This window comes from Rhinolophus hipposideros (assembly GCF_964194185.1).
Source record: "Rhinolophus hipposideros genome assembly, chromosome: 8".
In the NCBI taxonomy this organism is placed as follows: domain Eukaryota; kingdom Metazoa; phylum Chordata; class Mammalia; order Chiroptera; family Rhinolophidae; genus Rhinolophus; species Rhinolophus hipposideros.
In genome coordinates this window covers 70625352-70643008 of record NC_138054.1, presented here as the reverse complement: position 1 = coordinate 70643008, position 17657 = coordinate 70625352, and the positions used below count along the sequence as shown (strand labels likewise).

Sequence of the window (17657 nt, the reverse complement as noted above, 5' to 3'; positions counted from 1 at the left end):
GCATGTGAAGGTCTTTTGGTGCTCAGTGAAGATCTTATCGTCATCTTACATTATAATGCCAAATCTACTGCCTTAGCTTTCTTATGCACCCAACTGAATATTGTCTTGGATCTGAATCATTAGTAGGATGTTTGAAGTGGGGAACAGGGAGGAGGACAGAAAAGGAGCAAAAGGTGGATCGGGGTGTGGGTCCCTATGAGAAAGTCACATTTGGGTGGGTACAGAGCGGAAGGTTCTGGCTACTCTTGTTCACTCTGGCATTGATGGCAGTTTTCTTTGCTCTTAGCATGATGACCGTGAAGGCGAAGGCAGTGAGAAGTGGGTGAGCCGGGGTCGGGGCCGAGGAGCCTTTCCCCGGGGTCGGGGCCGATTCATGTTCCGGAAATCCAGCACCAGTCCCAAGTGGGCCCACGACAAGTTCAGTGGGGAAGAAGGGGAGATTGAAGATGACGAGAGTGGGACAGAGAACCGAGAAGAGAAGGACAATTTACAGCCCACCACTGAATAGGGGCCCCCCTTGATGGGAGCCCCACTCCAGGGGAGAGAGGCGCTGGGAAGATGGCTGGCGAAGAGCTAAACAGAGGAGCCCCAAGAAGATTCTGAAGAATCCCACCCATACCCCCTACCAGCCATGCAGAATCCTACAGCTGAAAGCATCCCTGGCGCTGCGTCCCACTGGACAGAGGTGGCTGGTGTGGAGCCTGGGGTCAGGCCCAGCTCTTGAGCAGAACACAGCACATTGGGCTTTAGCTGTGTTTCTCATTTGTTGTTGGTGTGTGGGGTGGGGGCTGGGGCTGGGAGGGGAGAGCGATACTTGGATTTTGGTTTGTTCCCTATTAGAAACCAACAGTTTTGTTCTTAATTTCATTTGGAGCGAAGACTAATTTGATGATTTTCAATTTCTTCTCCCTTATCCTGGTTTTAAAAGCCCCTCCCCCCCCTTTTTAGGCATATGTAGTAATATTAGCAGAAAGATTTAATTTGGGCAACTTTGATTCTTAAAAGCGAAAACAAAGCATGTGAATAAACATTGAAGTGTTCACCTCAGTTTGGGACCAAACTGCTTGGATCTTTGTACAAATCAGTTTTGTATGTCGAGGAGGAGTTCAAGGCCTTTCTGAGCACCTTGTGTTCCCCTTTTCTGCACAGCCATTATCACATGGTGTTGCTCCTAACCACACCCCGCCTGCCCCCTCCCCCATATGTTCTGATTTCTTCTGGGCTGGGCTTCCCATTCTCCACCAGCAGCTCCAGTATCCTAACTTTCTAGTCCTGCTGATCTGCTCAGCAACGGGTGGAAACTGGACGGCGGTTTCTGGTCTGTTTTCTAAGATACTTCTGAATTCTATTATCTTTACAAATATAAGATGAGAAAATAATTTTTTCAATATTTTTTATTAATCTTTTTATAAAATGAAAAGAAACTCCTATGATCGATTAAGGAAGGTGGTTATGGCTGGTGGTTTGTGGGGTTTTCTTTGTTTTCTTTTTTTTTTAACCTTAAGCTTTAAGTTGAAACATTCTCAGATGTGTGGGGGGAAAACATCCTCTTAAAATGGGGTCCTTGTGCTTGCCTTCTGGGGAGGCGGTCCTGAGCAGGTGAATCATATGGCGTTTATGCATATGGTATATGCGGACTGCACCCACCTCTTTCCCCTCCAACCTTTGCCTCTTGGGTTTTTGTGCTACTTTCCCCTTACTTTGCTACGTTTCTATAGTTAAGTTGGTTTTACTTGAATGATTCATGTTTAGGGGAAAAAAATGAAAACACCTTAAAATTTGTTTCAACTCCTCCTGCAAATAAAATAAATGAAGTGGCAGATGAAAATGGGGTCTGGTCATTGTCACCCTGTGTCTGTGTGTGTTGGGGGGGTGGTAGATATCCCCCATAGCAACTTAAGGGAACCTGCCAGACAGAATGTGGGGGCTAGGCCCAGGCTGTTGCTCAGCCTCCACAGTTATTCATTATGGGAAACACCTTAGTTACCCTGCTGGCCAATAACTACCGTGTTTCCCCGAAAGTAAGACCTAGCCGGACAATCAGCTCTAATGCGTCTTTTGGAGCAAAAATTAACATAAGATCCAGTCCGGGTCTTGTATTAATTTTTGCTCCAACAGACGCATTAGAGCTAATTGTCCGACTGAGTCTTATTTTCGGGGAAACACGGTATTCATCTTAAGTGGTTTTACTTCATCCTGTACCTTGGACACCCCAGGAAAATCAGATTTTTTCACAGTGGCGTCATGAGCAAGGCTTCCAAGGTGGTGGGGCAAAGGCCAAGGGGTGTGGATAACAGCCATCTATGTTTTCCACTGAGCTGGGAGATTACCTGAAAACCTACCTGGGCCCTAACTTCAACCCTTGCCAGCTCTGGGCTTGGCTGTAGCCAGCAGAAGCACTTAAAGCTAAAAATTCCTCCTTCCCACCTTCTCCTCCAAGGAGAATCTGGAGGTGTTTTCTGAAACCAGACTGGAAGCGTCTTTGTATCCTTCCTCTTTCCTTTAAGGGGGCAGGGACGGATATGCCTCCCAGGGAAAGCGGAGTACAGGTATATACCAGTAGTTTTGTGCACACTAGAGCAACCACTCCCATCCACCCAGGCAGGGCCCGCCTTGGAGCGGTTGCTGCCTGCAGGGCCGCTCCACCCTGCTACGTGCCTCTCCCCACCTCTTCCCCTGCAGCTAAAAGCTTGCCCGCTGCGAGGCTAAACCAGGAAAGCTCTGTGCTAAAGGTGGGTGGGAGCTTCAGGGCCAAGGTTGGGATGAGGGGAGGCGTCTGAACAGGAATTTAGGTGACTAGGCAGACAGGCCAAAGCAGGTGGGGGAGCTGTGACCTCAGCACTGGCAGGAGACCCTGGAGTCCTCACCCCTGGGTTGGGGGCCGAACCTGCTGAGCCTGGCCGCCTTCTCTCCCACACCCACTCTGCACCTGGAGCCCGACCCATCGGCTCTTGCCTCCGCCTCCTTTGCTGCACAATCTCGCCCCTTGTCCCAGCCTACCAGGGTCCAGTACTCGGCTGCCCGCGGGACCGCACTGTCCTTCCTGTCCGGCTGTGGAGGGGGCCCCGGAAGCCATGGGTATGTGTAGAGGGTGAGGGTGGCTCCTCTGCGCAAACGTGGAAACGGCAACAAAAGCCTACCCCACCATCCCGCTCTTCCGCGGTCCTCTACACGGAGCGCGGGACTCGCGCCATGGCCACGCGGCCCTGACTGGGCCCTCCTGAACCGCGCTTCCGCCCGCAGAGGTACTCGTCCTGGCGGGATACCACGCGCAGAAGGAGGGCGAGCTGAGTCTGGCGCCCGGGGACGTGGTCCGGCAGGTGTGCAAGGGACCGGCACGGGGCTGGCTGAGCGGAGAGCTGGGAGGCCATTGTGGCCTCTTTCCTGAGCGCCTAGTGCAGGTGAGACGGGCCGGGGATCGGGCTGGGGGCGTGTCTCAGCGCACCCCGCGGAACTGAGCCCCCTTCCCCGTGTCCTCATTTCTAGGAGATCCCCGAGACACTGCGCGGCGCGGGGGAGGCGCCGAGACCACGCTGTGCGCGCCGCCGAGGTGAGCGCCGGGGCCGGTGGGCGGGCGCCCGGAACCAGCGCCGTCTGGTAGCCCGCAGCTCGCCACGACGGGCGCGGCTCTGGGCGGGGCCGCTCGACAGCTCTGCGGTCTGATTGGTTCTCGAGTACAATGCTCCGCCCTTGGGCGGGGCCAGGAGGCCCTGAGGTGGGCGCCGCAGCCGGTCCCTACCGCAGCTCAGCCAACTGGGGCATCCAGCTCTAGCGGCTTCGCTCACGTCCCACTCCAGGTCGCCCCGCAAAGTCTCGGGGCCCTCAAAGATGGTGCAAAGTGAACTTCAACTACAGCCCGGAGCAGGTGGACGAGCTGAAGTTGCAAGCTGGGGAGATTGTGGAAGTGATAAAAGAGGTGAGGGGATGGAGTTTGGTGATGGGTTTGGGGGAGATGATGGAGCTTGTCCCTGGCGTGAGGAGATGGGTGAAGTGAAGGTGTGGGTGATGGGAATGGTGAGGGGCTCAGAGATGGGAAAGTGAGCGAGCAAGTCATCGGGACCGAATCACGGGTGTGTGATTTCTAGAGAGACCGTTGGGGCAGAACCAGATACCCCTGCATCCTACCCTCTCCCCAGATTGAGGACGGCTGGTGGCTGGGGAAGAAGGACGGGCAGCTAGGAGCCTTCCCATCCAACTTTGTGGAGCTGCTGGACAGTGAGCCCCCAAGTGAGACCTGGATCCTGTGACCCCGTGAGACCCTGTGACCAGACTGCAGTCTCTAGTGACCCTCCCAGTAGCCTCAGCCTGTGATCCACACTTCCTGACCCTGTGGCCCCTTTGACCTTTCCTATGATCTAACATGTGAAGTAGCACCCCCCTTTAACCTTCCTATCCACTCCCCACCAGGCCTTGGTAACTCAGACATGCCTTCAATCAGCCCTAATCCCCAGCGGCTTCCCAAGGTAAATTGGTTGGAGTGGGCACAGAGGTGGTGCATTCCTCACAGGGAGTTGGAGGCTCAGCTTGTTCCTCCTCTCCCTGCCCTCACTAGCTGAGCAGCCTGACCTATGACAGCCCTCCAGACTACCTGCGGACAGGTAAGCACCCAGCCAAAGGGTCCCTTGGAAGCCCCTTCCCCAAGCCACTCTGACTTTGGGGAGTGGGGACCCAGCTAGGCTGATGGAGGAGGGAGCCACTGACTGATCTGGGGAGGGTAGTTGGCTTCAGGGCTTTGACCTCCCCTCAGTCTCCCAGCCCGAGACCTACAGGGTCCTGTTTGACTACCAGCCCGAGGCCCCAGATGAGTTGGCACTGCGGAGGGGGGACGAGGTGAAAGTACTGAGGAAGGTAGGAAAGGCAGCGGGCAGGGGAGGGTGCAGGGAAGGACCTGTTGAGAAGGGGTGGGACCTGGGAGAGAGGGAGCTTGGGGACCTGGCTCACCTCCACACAGCATCTCTCTCTCCCAGACCACAGAGGATAAAGGCTGGTGGGAAGGGGAGTCTCAAGGCAGAAGAGGAGTTTTCCCAGACAACTTCGTGCTCCCACCACCCCCAGTGAGTATGGAGCCAGACACTCAGGGGTGTGTGGGGGGGTGGTTGAGGGCATACAGGCTACTCTGGACACAGCTGGAGGGTCACCCCTAAATGAGGGTGGACCTAAAAATGTGGGGGGCTCCTTTTCAGATTCTGATACTTCTTTTCTACACAGATCAAGAAGCTGGCCCCACGAAAAGTGGTATCTCGAGAATCAGGTGGGTGTCTGAGAAGCCTGAGATTAGGGGGAGCTTCTGGGAGACCCATCCCGTGCAGTTGCCTGTAAACACCCACTGCTCCTCAGTGGTCCAGTACACCCCCTTAGGAGCTATGTCCCAGTGGGTTAAGGATCGGATAGGAATGTATGTGGGTCAGTGTTTTTGCTAATGTGTTCATGTTTCTCTGTGTCTTGGGAATGCAGCTATCAGTGTGTTTAGACTTATTTAATTTTGTAAGAAAATGTATGGATTGATATATCTGGGTCTATGAGACTGTATTCACATGTCTTATAAGTGTGTATATGAATAGCTCTGTATATGTGTCTCTACGGATGTGTGTCTTTTGAATCTTTTAATGTAACGTGCCAAAAATGTATGCAACATATGTGTTTTAAAACTTAATGAACACCCGTGGTCTGTCACTCAAACCCAAGAACTAACACATTGCCAGTAATCTGTTTGCTCCTCCTTTTTTCCATTCTGCTACTTACCCCACACCAAAGGTAACCACTATCCTGAATTTTGAGTTTATAATTCCCATGAGTTTTTTAGTTTTCTTACATATGTTATGTGGGTAAACAATGTATCACTTAATTTATTTTTGCTTGTTTATGAGCTTTATAAAACTGGTATCATATGTTTCTAGTCTTCTGACACTTGGCTGTTTCCAATCAACATTATGTTTCTAAGATTCATCCATGTCTTGTGTAGATGTGGTTCATTTATTTTTCTCTGCTATGTAATGTTCCTTGTGAGGAATTACCAGTTTATGTATCCGGTCTTCTCCTGATGTTGGATACTTTCACTGTTTCTAGTTTTTACTATTACAAATGGTGTGGCTATGAAGATTCATGTACCTGTCTTCTGGCATGTAGGTATAATTGCTTCTCTAGGATATAATTCTAGGAGTGGCACTATTAGATGATAGGGTATGTAAATGTTCAAGTTTTATGAAGTAAAGTAAAATTGATTTCCATAGTGATTGTACATTTCAACACTCCACCATCTGTGTATATGAGACCCTATTGATCCAAATCCACTGCAGTACGAAATAATGAAATAAGATTTCATTATTTTTGTGAAGTTAATAGTTATAAAATAGCAACTCATTGTGGACTTAATTTTCATTTCCCTAGTTAGTAATAGTTTGTTGGAATTCTTTATATGTTTTGAATATGAATCCTTTATGGGTTACACATGTTACAAATATTTTCCCTCTGTGGCTTGTCTTCTCCTTTTTTATGATTTTTTTTTTTGATTAACAGGAGTTCTTAATTTTAATTTAAGCATATCAATCTTATCTGTAATGGTTAGCATGTTTTTTCTTGTTTAAGAAATTCTTCCTGCCCCAAGTTCAGAAAGAGAGTTATTTATATTTTCCTTAAGACTTTTAAAGCGTTGCTTTTCACTTTTAAATGCTTTTATCTACATAACATTGATTTAAATGGGTGATCCAATTAAACCTTTTTCCATATGGACAATCAGTTGTTCCACAATCATGTGTTATTTTCTGCATGTGAGTTTTACACAACTTTTCTAATATTCATTCCTAGATACCTCAGAGGTTTTATTGTGCTTTTTCAATATTAGAAATCCTTCTGTTTATTACAGGAATATAGAAATGCATTGATTTTTGTATACTGATTTGATAGCCAGCCATGGTGGTAACTGATTATTTCCAAGTAATTTATCTATAGATTCTTAGTAAATTATTCATGAAGACAGTCATATCATCTGTGAGTCATGACTTTTTCTTTTTTTTTTAGTACTGATTATTTTGCTCTATCTTTTCCATCGCTTGTGCTTTTTCATTTTATTTATTTATTTATTTACTTAGTTACTATCGTGGCTAGGATCTCAATACAATATAAAATAGAGGTAGTGATGCTGAACATTATTACTATGTTCCTGATTTTAAATGGAATGCTTCTAACTTTTCCCCTTTAACGGTGATGTTTGCTTAGAACTTTTGTAGATATCTTTTTGTCAGGCTAAGGAAGGTCCTTTCTATTTGTAGTTTACTAAGAGTTTTTAACAAGTGTGTGTTGAATTTTCTCAAATTGTTTATATGAACCTTATGAAATGATTATATGGGTTTTCTCCTTTTATCTGTCAATGCGATGAATGATAGTTGTATAATTTTCTAATATTAAGCCATCTTTGTGTTCAAGTTGGTCATGGTTTATTATCTTTTCATGTACTGTTGGAATACTTTCCCAGTTTTTCTTTTAAGATTTTTGCATATTTACTGTCCTTATCTGATTATTAATGTTATACTGGCTCACGAATGAATTAAGGAGTATGTATTTTGTTGTTTAATTATCTGGTAGATGTTATAAGATGGGCATCATCTTTCCTGGAAAGTTTGTAACATTTGCCTGTAAATTTATCTGGTCGTTTTTTTTTTATTATGGGAAAAAAACATACTGAAATTTATTTAATAGTTGTAAGTAAGTCTGGCTAAAACTGTCCTTTTCTTTCTTCCCTCCTTTCTTTTTTTTTTTTTCTTAAAACAACAGAAACGTAATCTCATATTTTTAGCAGCTAGAAATTTGAAATGAAGATGTTGGTGTGGCTATGTTCTCTGTGAAAGTTTTAGGGGAAGAATCTTTCCTTGCCTCTTGTTAGCTTCTGGTAGTTGCTCACAGTAATTGGCTTGTAGACGCATCACTCCGTTCTCTGCTTCTGTCTGTACGTGGTCTTCTGCCCTGTGTGTCTGTGTCCAGGTTTCCCTGTTCTAATAAGGACATCAGTCATTGGTTTATGGTCCACCTTAATCCAATATGACCTCATCTTAACTTGATCACATCTTCAAAGACTCCTTAACAACTGCTCTTCAAATGGCTTTACGTTGAAACTCAGAGGGTTAGGAGTTTGAAATTCAGAGGGTTATGAGGGTAGTCTCTTAGGAGACTTGCACAGATAGCATTTGGTCTGCTGATCCCTGGGTAACAAAGACTGGCAAAAAATCTGACTACAATTCTTGAATCAGTTTTAGTGAGTTACATTTTTTAAAATTATCATTTAATCCATGTTTTCTAGTTATTTGTGTAAAGTTGTTCATAATATTCTCTTACAATCTTTTTAATTTCATCTGTATCTGCAGTTATAATCTCTTTCATTTCTAAGAATATTTTTCCCTCTTTTTCTTGTTCAGTCTCACCAGAGTTGTACTTTGAAAAAAAATCTTTTCTGTTGTACTTTTTTGTTTTTTTAAAATTATGATAAAAAAACAAAATTTACCATTTCAACCATTTTTAGTGTTAAGTATATATACATTGTCTATATACACATTGTTAACCATATACACATTGTTAACTATATACACATGCAGCAGATTTCTAGAAAGTACCTTTGTCTTTTCACTTGAATCTGTTAGTCTTTGTCTTTGGTGATAAATTGGTGAGTTTAGACTATATTAATCATGATTATTTTACAATATTTTAAAGTGGTTCTTTTCTCCTTTTTTTTCTTATTTCACTTTGTTCATTGATTTGGAATTTGTACATTTTATTTTTATTATTTTAGTTTGCTCTTGAAGTGTTCTGTGTACGTATATTTAACCTAACAAGTCTAAATTCAGAGTCTTAATCTTCCTCTTGAATAAAATCTCCAGCTATTGTTGAATTGTTTATTTCTCCTTTTAGTTCTATCATTGTTTGCTATGTGTACTTTGAGGCTTTGTTGTTAGGCACGTATACATTTGTAATTGTTATCTCTATCTGTTTATCATTATGATTTCTCTTTGTCTCTCATAATTTTTCTTGTCTTAAAGTTTGTTTTGTCTTATATGAATATATGGTTACTACTCTGGTTACTATTTGTGTGGTCTATCTTTTTCCAGCTTTTTACTGTCAACCTATTAGTGTTTTTCAATCTGTTGTACTATACATACACACACACACACACACACACACACACACACACACACAACACAGTATATATATAGTGTATATGTATGTATGTGTGTATGTGTATGTGTGTATATATGTATATATATATGTGTGTGTGTGTGTGTGTGTGTGTGTGTATATATATATATATATATATATATATATATATATATATATATATATATATATAGTTGGATTTTGCTTTTTTAAATTCAGTCTGATGATCCCTACCTTTTAATTGGGGTATTTAGACCAGGAGTTAGCAAATTATGGTTTGTGGGCCAAATCTGCCCTGCTACCCTTTTTTTTTCAAACAGCTTTATTGAGTTAAAATTCACATAATACACAATACAGTCATTTAAAATATACCATTCAGTGGTGTTTAATATAGTCATAGAGTTATCCAACATCACAGTTTTAGAACATTTTTATCACCCCCAAAAGAAATCCCATACTCTTTAGCCATTCCTCTACCAGTCTCCTCATTCTCCCCCCCACCAGCCCTACACAACCACTAACCTTTTACTTACATTTCATATACATTATATCATACAATAACTGGTCTTTTATAATGGGTTTCTTTCACCTTGTATACCATTTTCAAGGTTCATCAATTTTGTAGTATGATTTTATTTTATTCCTTTTTATTGCCCAATAATATTCCATTGTATGAATGAATGTATCACATTTTATCCATTCATTAGTTGATGCACATTTGAGTTGTTTCCACTTTTTGGCTATGAACTTTCATGTACAAGTTTTTATGTGGACATTTGTTTTGGGTATATACCTAATAAAGGAATTTCTGAGTGATATAACTGTTTAAAACTGTGGTAAGAGGGTTGGCCAGTTAGCTCAATTGGTTAGAGCGTGGTGCTGATGGCACCAGTTGCCACTTCGATCCCCGCATGGGCCACTGTGGGCTGCGCCCTCCTTAAAAAGAAAAATAAATAATAAATAGAAATAAAATAAAACTGTGGGAATAACTGTCAGACTGTTTTCCAAAGTGGTGGCACCGTTTTATATTTCCACTAGCAATGTATGAGAGTTTCAGTTTCTCCACATCATCAGCAACACTTGTTATCTGTCTCTTATTATCATCCTAATGGGTGTGAAGTGGTAGTGCATTGTGATTTTGCTTTTCATTTCTCTGATGGCTAATGATGTTGAATATCTTTTTATATGTTTATTAGCTATTTGTATGCCTTTTGGAGAACTATTAATATCTATTTGGGTCCTCGGCTATTTTTGAATTGGGTTGCCTTTCTACTATTGAGTTGTACTGTAGAAGTTTTGTGTTTTTTTTTTAATATCTTTTTCCCATCCCTTTATTTTCAGTCTGTGTGTGTCTTTTTTTTTTTTTTTTTAAAGATTTTACTGGGGAAGAGGAACAAGACTTTTTTTTATTGGGGAACAGTGTGTACTTCCAGGACGTTTTTCCAAGTCAAGTTGTTGTCCTTTCAGTCTTAGTTGTGGAGGGTGCCATTCAGCTTCAAGTTGTTGTCCTTTCAGTCTTAGTTGTGGAGGGTGCCGTTCAGCTTCAAGTTGTCCTTTCAGTCTTAGTTGTGGAGGGCGCAGCTCAGCTCCAGGTCCAGTTGCCGTTGTTAGTTGCAGGGGGCGCAGCCCACCATCCCTTGCAGGAGTCGAACCCACAACCTATGGTTGAGAGGACGTGCTCCAACCAGCTGAGCCATCCGGGAGCTCAGCGGCAGCTCAGCTCAAGGTGCTGTGTTCAATCTTAGTTGCAGGGGGCGCTGCCCACCATCCCTTGCGGGACTCGAGGAATTGAACTGTCAACCTTGTGGTTGAGAGCCCACTGGCCCATGTGGAAATCGAACCAGCAGTCTTCGGAGTTAGGAGCATGGAGCTCTAACCACCTGAGCCACTGGGCTGGCCTCTAGAAGTTTTTTATATAGTCTAGATAAAAGTCCATTGTCAGATATATGATTTGCAAATATTTTTTTCCTATTTTCTGTGTTGTCTTTTTACTTTCTTGATGGTGTTCTTTGATGCACAAAAGTTTTAAATTTTGATGAAGTCCCATTTATCAAGTTTTTTCTCTGGTTGCTTATGATTTGGTGTCATATCTATGAAACCATACCAAATACAAGGTTATACCCTGAATTGATTGAGCTCCCTTCAGCCATGATAGTGAAGCTTCTGATCCTTAACCTGCCCCACACTCAGGAAGGCTACATGGACCCAGGTAGGGGAGGCGGCTGTGCGGGAGGGGTAGGCAAGAACATCACCAAGCATAAGTGCTTCTCAGATTATTTTATGCCATTGGTCAATTTCTAGAGCACTGAAATGGTTGCTTTGTCATTTTTGTCCAGCTTTATCGTTGCCATGTGGGTTGCGGATTTGTCCAGTACCTCAGCCATTGTCAAGCCCTGCTTCTATTATCCATGCCTTTAAACATTGCTTTCAAAATTTTCACTTGTCTCACTATACTTCTAGTGTACTAATTTAATTCTTTCTCTAGCTTTTTGGCTATGTTTAATCTGCTATTTCACCTACACATTGCATTTTATATCAAGAGTTCTATTTTTCATCTCTAGTAGTTTAACTTTTTTTTTTTTCTTCCTTCAAATCTGCCTGTTTATTCCTGATGGTCCCTTTGTTGCAGGCTCGTCCTTTATGTCTTCCAATATTTTATACAGAGCTGTGCTGTGTTTTCTGCCTGACAGTTCCGATAACTGCTGTGTGTGTGTCTGTTGACTCCCGCTCTCAATGGCCTGCCTTCTCATGTGTTGTATTATCTTTGTGTGTAAGCTCGTGGCTTGATCTCCATCTGTGGGAGGCTTGCACACCTCAGTAGGAAAAGACTTCTTCCAGAGAAGTCTTACTTCTACGTCTGTCCGTAGCCAGAGGGCTCTGACCACCAGAGACCACTTTGCCCTCTGGAAGAAAGCAGTGTCCGGATCTTACGGCTGTGTTGCTACTGAGTTTTGGGCCCGTGGTGAGCCGCGGGAGCAGAACCTGGGACACCTGCTCTCATCACGGGCTCCAGGCTCAGTAGTCATAGTAGTGCAGCCAGCTCACCACCATCCTGGCCCGTTTCTCCCTTTTTGTGGCCCTCCCTTACCTCTTTTAAGTCCAACAGTGCCCCCAAATTATATCCTAAGCAGGATATAATTGCTCTCTAGTGGGAGGACCCCACAGAGCACCTAATCAGTCATCCTACAAGAAGCATAAGGCAAAGTTAACATTTTAACGAGCTTTGACTATGTGTCAAACATTCTTTTAAGTACCTTATATAGATTAAGTCCCTTAAACTTCACAACAACCCTATTAGATGTATACCCTTGTTACCCATGTTTTATGGATGAGGATATTGGGGCACAGAGACGTTAAGTTCCCTATCAAGTTTTCACACAACTGGCATATCCTGCCGCAGGAATTCAAAGCCTGGCATCTGGTTACATGATCCATGCTCTTGCCCACTAGGACACGGTATCGGGTATTGTTATGTATCTGTGTAATAATGCGTGCGTGAGTAAATTTCAGCATGCGTGTCCATGGATATGAATGTCACTGTGTCACTGTGACTGCCTTCAGGTGTTCACTCTGATGTCACCTTCAGAGTGGAGAGACAAAGAAGGTCAAGGGAGGATGAACTGGAAGGTTGTTGCCATGGTCCAGGGTAGAGAGGAAGTCTGAACCAGGGAAGCAGTCATGTCCCTAAACAGGGACAGGTCTTAGAAAAGCATAGGTAGAAAACTGAAAGGATTTGGAGCCATCTCCCCCACAAAGCCTTCCCTGATGACTCTTCAGGGTCTCCCACAGTTCCCGATGGCCTAGTGGTGGTCAGATTCCCCAGAGTTCTCAGGAGGCAGAGTCAAATGGGATCCATCTCCTCTCCCTAGTCCCTGTACACACCAGAGGACAGGGCCAGCGACTCTTGGATGGTTGGATAAATGAGTGAACAAATGCCACACTCTCCTCTTCCTCCCCAGCTCCTATTAAGGAAACAAAAAGGATGATGCCCAAAACAGCCCTCCCTACCATCAAGAAGCTGATGACAGCTCCCACTGTGCCCAGCAAAGTGAAGTAAGGAGCAGGGTGGGGATGAGGGTACAAAGGAAATGCGGCTCCCTGCCCCCCATCCCCTGGGTCTGATGTGATGTGTTGCAGGTTATCTTGGACACCTGGTGGAGATGGTCAGAAGCTCCCATCCCGGAACTGTGGTAAGTCTTACTGCCTCCATCAGTGGGGTGAGGACTAGGGGACAGAGACAGGGAGAGACGCAGGGCTGAACTAGGCACGGGCCTGACATTCTGTTGTCATAGGCTCCAGTGGCAGCCTCCATAGTGGGGGTCCAGGCCACCCTGGCAGAAAGCGATCCAGAACCCAGGCTTCTCAGCACCACTCTACAACCAGTCAGGTGAGAGGCCCGCAGTGTGGTGAAGAGGGAGACTGGGCAGAGTCTGCTTGCCAGGGGTGTCGTGTGTGAGGGAGAAGAGTCCCAGGCCAGGGGACCCTCCGCTGAGACCCAACCCCATCACCACAGGAGCGGCGCAGCCGAGCGCAGGCCTTTCCTGTGAATAAAACCCCTACTCTGGGCAAGAAGCCCAACGCACAGAAGATCCCATCTCCGGATAAGGCCCCCAGCCCAGAGGAAACCGTGACTCTGGAGGACAAGGCCTCTGCACCAGGTGTCCCACCTGAAGATGAAGCCCCTGGCCCAAAGATGGCCCTTCCTGGGGACGAGGCCTCTACCCTAGAAAAGGCCTTGACCCAGGAGCAGGTGCTCTCTGAAGTGGCCTCCGCTGGGGTCACCACTCAGCCCCATCTCTTCTCTCCGGAGGCGATGAAGCTGCCCAAGGGCAAGTCTCTCCTGGTCAGGGAAGCTCAGTCCCCGGAAGAGGAAGTCAGCATGCCAGAGGAGCCCTGCGTCTGCATGATGAAATACCCCCTGGATAAGACGGATAGCTCTGCACTCCAGTCTGAAGCTAAACCAGAGTCCGGGCCTGCCCTCGAGAAGGCCCACCCCCTGGAAGAGGCCACCACCCTCCTGGAGGAAGCACCTGTGAAGGAAGAGACTACCCCCCAAGAGGTTTCCCCCAAAGAGGTAGAACCTGCCCAAAAGGATCGACATCCTATCAGTCCGATTCCAGACCCTCAAGAGACTCCCACTCTCTCTTCGCTGGTCCCACAAAATCCCACGGACAGCAAAAGTGACAGAAGAGATATAGTGAGGCTGCAGGACGAGGTGGAGTCTTTAAGGCGGGCCCTGGAGCTGATGGGAGTGCAGCTGGAGTAAGTGGGGAGGAGGTGGGGGAAGAAGGGCGGGGGTCTAAGCCAGCCCTTCCCACCCCTTCCTCTTGCTCTCGAATCCGCAGAAGGAAGCTGACCACCATCTGGGAGGAGCTGGAGAGCGAGAGGAAGAAGCGCCAGTGGCTGGAGGTGGGTGGGGTGCGGATCCCCGGCTGACAGGGGGCTGGTAGCTGGCCCTCCCTTGACGGCCTCTCCCAACTAGGTTCAGATGAAGCAAAAGAACCAGGAATCCGAGACCTCCCGCCACGCGGAGACGCAGACGCACTGAAAGAGGACCCAAGAGCGATTATGGCGGGGCCTGGAGGGGAGTCTGGCTCTGGCCACCCAAGTCCTTGCACACGACTTTGGGAAACCCAAGAAAGTAAACTGCGGTGCACGCTCTCCTCGCCTGTGCTGGTCCGTGCTGGGGCGGGGCCTGCGCGGAGGGGGCGGGGCCGGGCTGGCGACCCCAGCGCTCCGCATTCCTGGCGGGCTCTCCCAGGCACATCTGGCCAACATGTGGCTCCCATTACAGTTCCCAAGGCCTGCGCACGGCTATTTTTACCCACCGGATGGCAGGGGGAGGGGGAAGAGGGTGGTGGGCGTCTCCTTTGGACGCCTGCCGGCAGGAGGGGCCCAGGCGGGTCGGGCTCTGCCTGCGGCCCAGATTCCGGAATCCAGCTGTGCCCCAGAGGGGCCCTGCAGCCCTGCTTTCGAGCCTGGACCCCCGCCAGTTTGTCCCACTGTTCCTTCCGGAAGGACTCACAGGAACGCACCTCGGCTGACACCAATTCCACAGCCCAGTTCAGGCACACATGGTTAAACTGGGGCTAATAAGCGCCTCAGCGTCAAGGTCAGGGTCCCGAGGCTAGGGGGAGAGAGGGAGGGTGTGTGTGTGTGTGTTTGCAGTGATGCATGAACCCAGATTTGTAGGGGCAGGGGCGACATGTGCCCCGCGCTTGCCGATCAGGAATGCATTTGTGAATAAGGAATGCGAATGAGACTTGTTCTGTGTGAGACCGGCCAGGTGTGGAGTGTTTTGCCGTTAGCGAAGTGAACGCAAGCATGTGTGCTGAGGACAGTGATGGAGGTGGTCAGCCTGGTGAAGGAGTCAGTAGGTTCTCAGCTCCGCAAGGCAGGAGCCTGGGGACCACTGGGGGCAGGGGTAACACAGGGAGACTGAGTCACTGAGAATGCAGCTTTCATTGGTCACTTCACCTCTTAACCACTCCCTGGAGGGGGGCACCCCTGTGTCCTGCCCTCCCCCCAGAGGGTGGGAATCCACGCCCAATAGCACCATGGGAGCTGTGGGGGCGGGGCCACCACAGCACCGCAGACTGGGCCGATCCAAAGGTCCTGGGGCAGCTGTGAGCTCAAGTGCATGTCCAGTACCCAGAGCGCCTTGCAGAGGAAGCAGCCCAGTCAGTAATAGTGCATGCGACCCAGGGTGCCTGCAGCCGTGGAACCGGGCCCCAGTGTGCCGGTGCCCAGCAGGTCTGGCTGACCGGTGCGCCAGATCTCCCGCAGGATCCGTTCCCGCTCCTCCAGGCGCTGCGCCCGCTCCAGCTCCTCCGCTGACGTGAAAACGTTGACGCCCAGAGGCCCGTCGGGCTCGCTGGACAGCTCGGGACCTGGCAGCGTGTCATCCGGGCCCAGCCGCGTCACCGTGTCCTCCTCGTCGTCCATGTCCTCAGCCTCCAGGGTGCTGCTGCGGGGGTCTCGGTGCTGGGCGGGGCCCCGCGGCCGCGGGCGGGGCGCGCAGGAGATGCTGATGACTAGCAGGCACAGGGTTAGCAGCAGGCCGAAACAGACCCCCAGCACGAAGTAGAGGCCAAAGCTCTCGGGGTTAGCTGGAGGTCAGAGGGCAGAAGTCACAGAGGGGCCCTGGCGGGCGGGAGTCATTCCATCTGGAAAAGACTCCAGGTTCTACGTCTCAGGGGCAAGAACAGTGCTCTTTGAAGGACAGTAGGTAGCCGCTATGGAGGGCAATGAGGGATGGGGGCAATCGGGAGTAGGTGACTGGCTGGGTGAGCGGAGGGTTTACAACGGTAGGGGTGGGGAGGGAAGGGGCGGAGCGGGGCCTCAGCGGGGCCCGGAGGGGGGCACTACCCCCGCCGCCCTCACCACGGATGTGTGCGTAGGCCGCCAGGCTGTTGCTGATCAACTCCATATCCCTTCGGGGGGCATCCATGCTGCTCTGTGGGGGCAGCTCCCCGGTCGCCTGCGAGGTCAGCAAGGTCAGATCCTAACCCCCAGTCTGAAGTTGATCCCGACGCCGCTCTCTCCGGGCAGCTCCTCTCCTTGGAAGAGCAGCTCTAGTTTCCACCCTGGGGAGAGAGCGCCCTGACTTCACTGCAGACCTGGGCCCTGTCTGGGGATCTCTCCCCTGCGTGCGGAGCCCCCTCCACCCTGGGGGTCAGGAAGTGGGCCGCAGGAGGCTCAGCCCCCTCATTCGGTCCCCAAAAGAGGTCGGGTTTCGTCGTCCGGGTAGCGGGATGTTGGAGAGACGCGGGTGCCTTCCGCCCTCCTTGGGGGAGCTCCGGGAACGGGAGGCCACCTCCCTTTCCCATCCTGCCCACCCCCGGGGACCCACCGGCCCGCAGGCCCAGCTCACTCACCGTCAGCGCCCCGCTTCCCCGCGGTCAGGCCCGGCACCTCCGTCAGCCGCACGCACCCCGCGGACCCCTGCCCCCGCCCGTACCGCTCAGCTCCCAGGCCGGCCGGACACGGGCCGATGGACCAGCCGGCGGAAAGTTTCCTCGGAGGAAAGAGGAGGGACGGGACGGGGCGGGGCGGGGCGGGGGAGGCGGGGAGGAAAAGGGCCGGCAGAGGAAGGGGGGGGGGGAGAGGCCTGCGGGGCGTCTGCTCCCCCGCAGGAAACGGCTGGGGAGACCGGTTCCAGGGACCGCCCCCAGGCTACTAATAACAACAATAAATACTGAGGTGGATGGAGTTCTGCCTAGGTGCCAGGCAATGGGCTAAACCCTTTACAATATTCTTCCATTTAATCCTTCTACTAATTCTGTAATGTGGTGCCATTCTCACCTGGCAGATAAATAAACTGAGTCACAGAAAGATTGAAAAACTACCAAACGGTCGACATTTGAACTCACTGCTCTCCGACCCTAGAACCTGCCTGGGCTCTTAACCCCGTGCCTATGCCTTGCCCTTCTTCCCAGGAGCCCTGCTTGCCCAGGGAAGACTGTCCCTCTCCGCCAGCCCCGGTGTCAGCTCTCCCCCAGACGCTCAACCCACAA

The 17657-nt window shown here is 48.8% G+C and overlaps 3 protein-coding genes across 5 annotated transcripts in view; 2 read left to right on the top strand and 1 right to left on the bottom strand.

The window, feature by feature from the left end:
- THRAP3 (thyroid hormone receptor associated protein 3) overlaps positions 1-1825 on the top strand; it is a 61366-nt gene extending 59541 nt beyond the window's left edge. For all 3 annotated transcript variants that reach the window (XM_081057051.1, XM_081057052.1, XM_081057053.1), the window contains one exon: positions 287-1825. In XM_081057051.1, coding sequence (XP_080913177.1) covers positions 287-508 — 222 coding nt within the window. In that variant the 3' untranslated portion in view covers positions 509-1825. The remainder of the gene's footprint in view (positions 1-286) is intronic.
- An 867-nt stretch (positions 1826-2692) lies between these two features.
- On the top strand, positions 2693-14802 carry SH3D21 (SH3 domain containing 21). The gene is made up of 16 exons (XM_081055861.1): positions 2693-3078; positions 3244-3401; positions 3487-3550; positions 3798-3916; positions 4137-4227; positions 4408-4463; positions 4553-4598; positions 4748-4848; positions 4968-5054; positions 5209-5251; positions 13101-13194; positions 13279-13331; positions 13434-13528; positions 13655-14403; positions 14487-14550; positions 14624-14802. The coding sequence occupies exons 1-16, from the start codon at positions 3075-3077 to the stop codon at positions 14687-14689; spliced, it is 1890 nt and encodes a 629-aa protein (XP_080911987.1). The 5' UTR covers positions 2693-3074; the 3' UTR covers positions 14690-14802.
- Positions 14803-15585: 783 nt separating this feature from the next.
- Positions 15586-17657, bottom strand: EVA1B (eva-1 homolog B). Its single transcript, XM_081056646.1, has 3 exons — positions 17019-17657; positions 16525-16727; positions 15586-16250 (listed from the first exon to the last, which is right to left on the bottom strand). Exons 2-3 carry the CDS (start codon positions 16589-16591, stop codon positions 15823-15825), a joined length of 495 nt encoding a protein of 164 aa, XP_080912772.1. The 5' UTR covers positions 16592-16727; positions 17019-17657; the 3' UTR covers positions 15586-15822.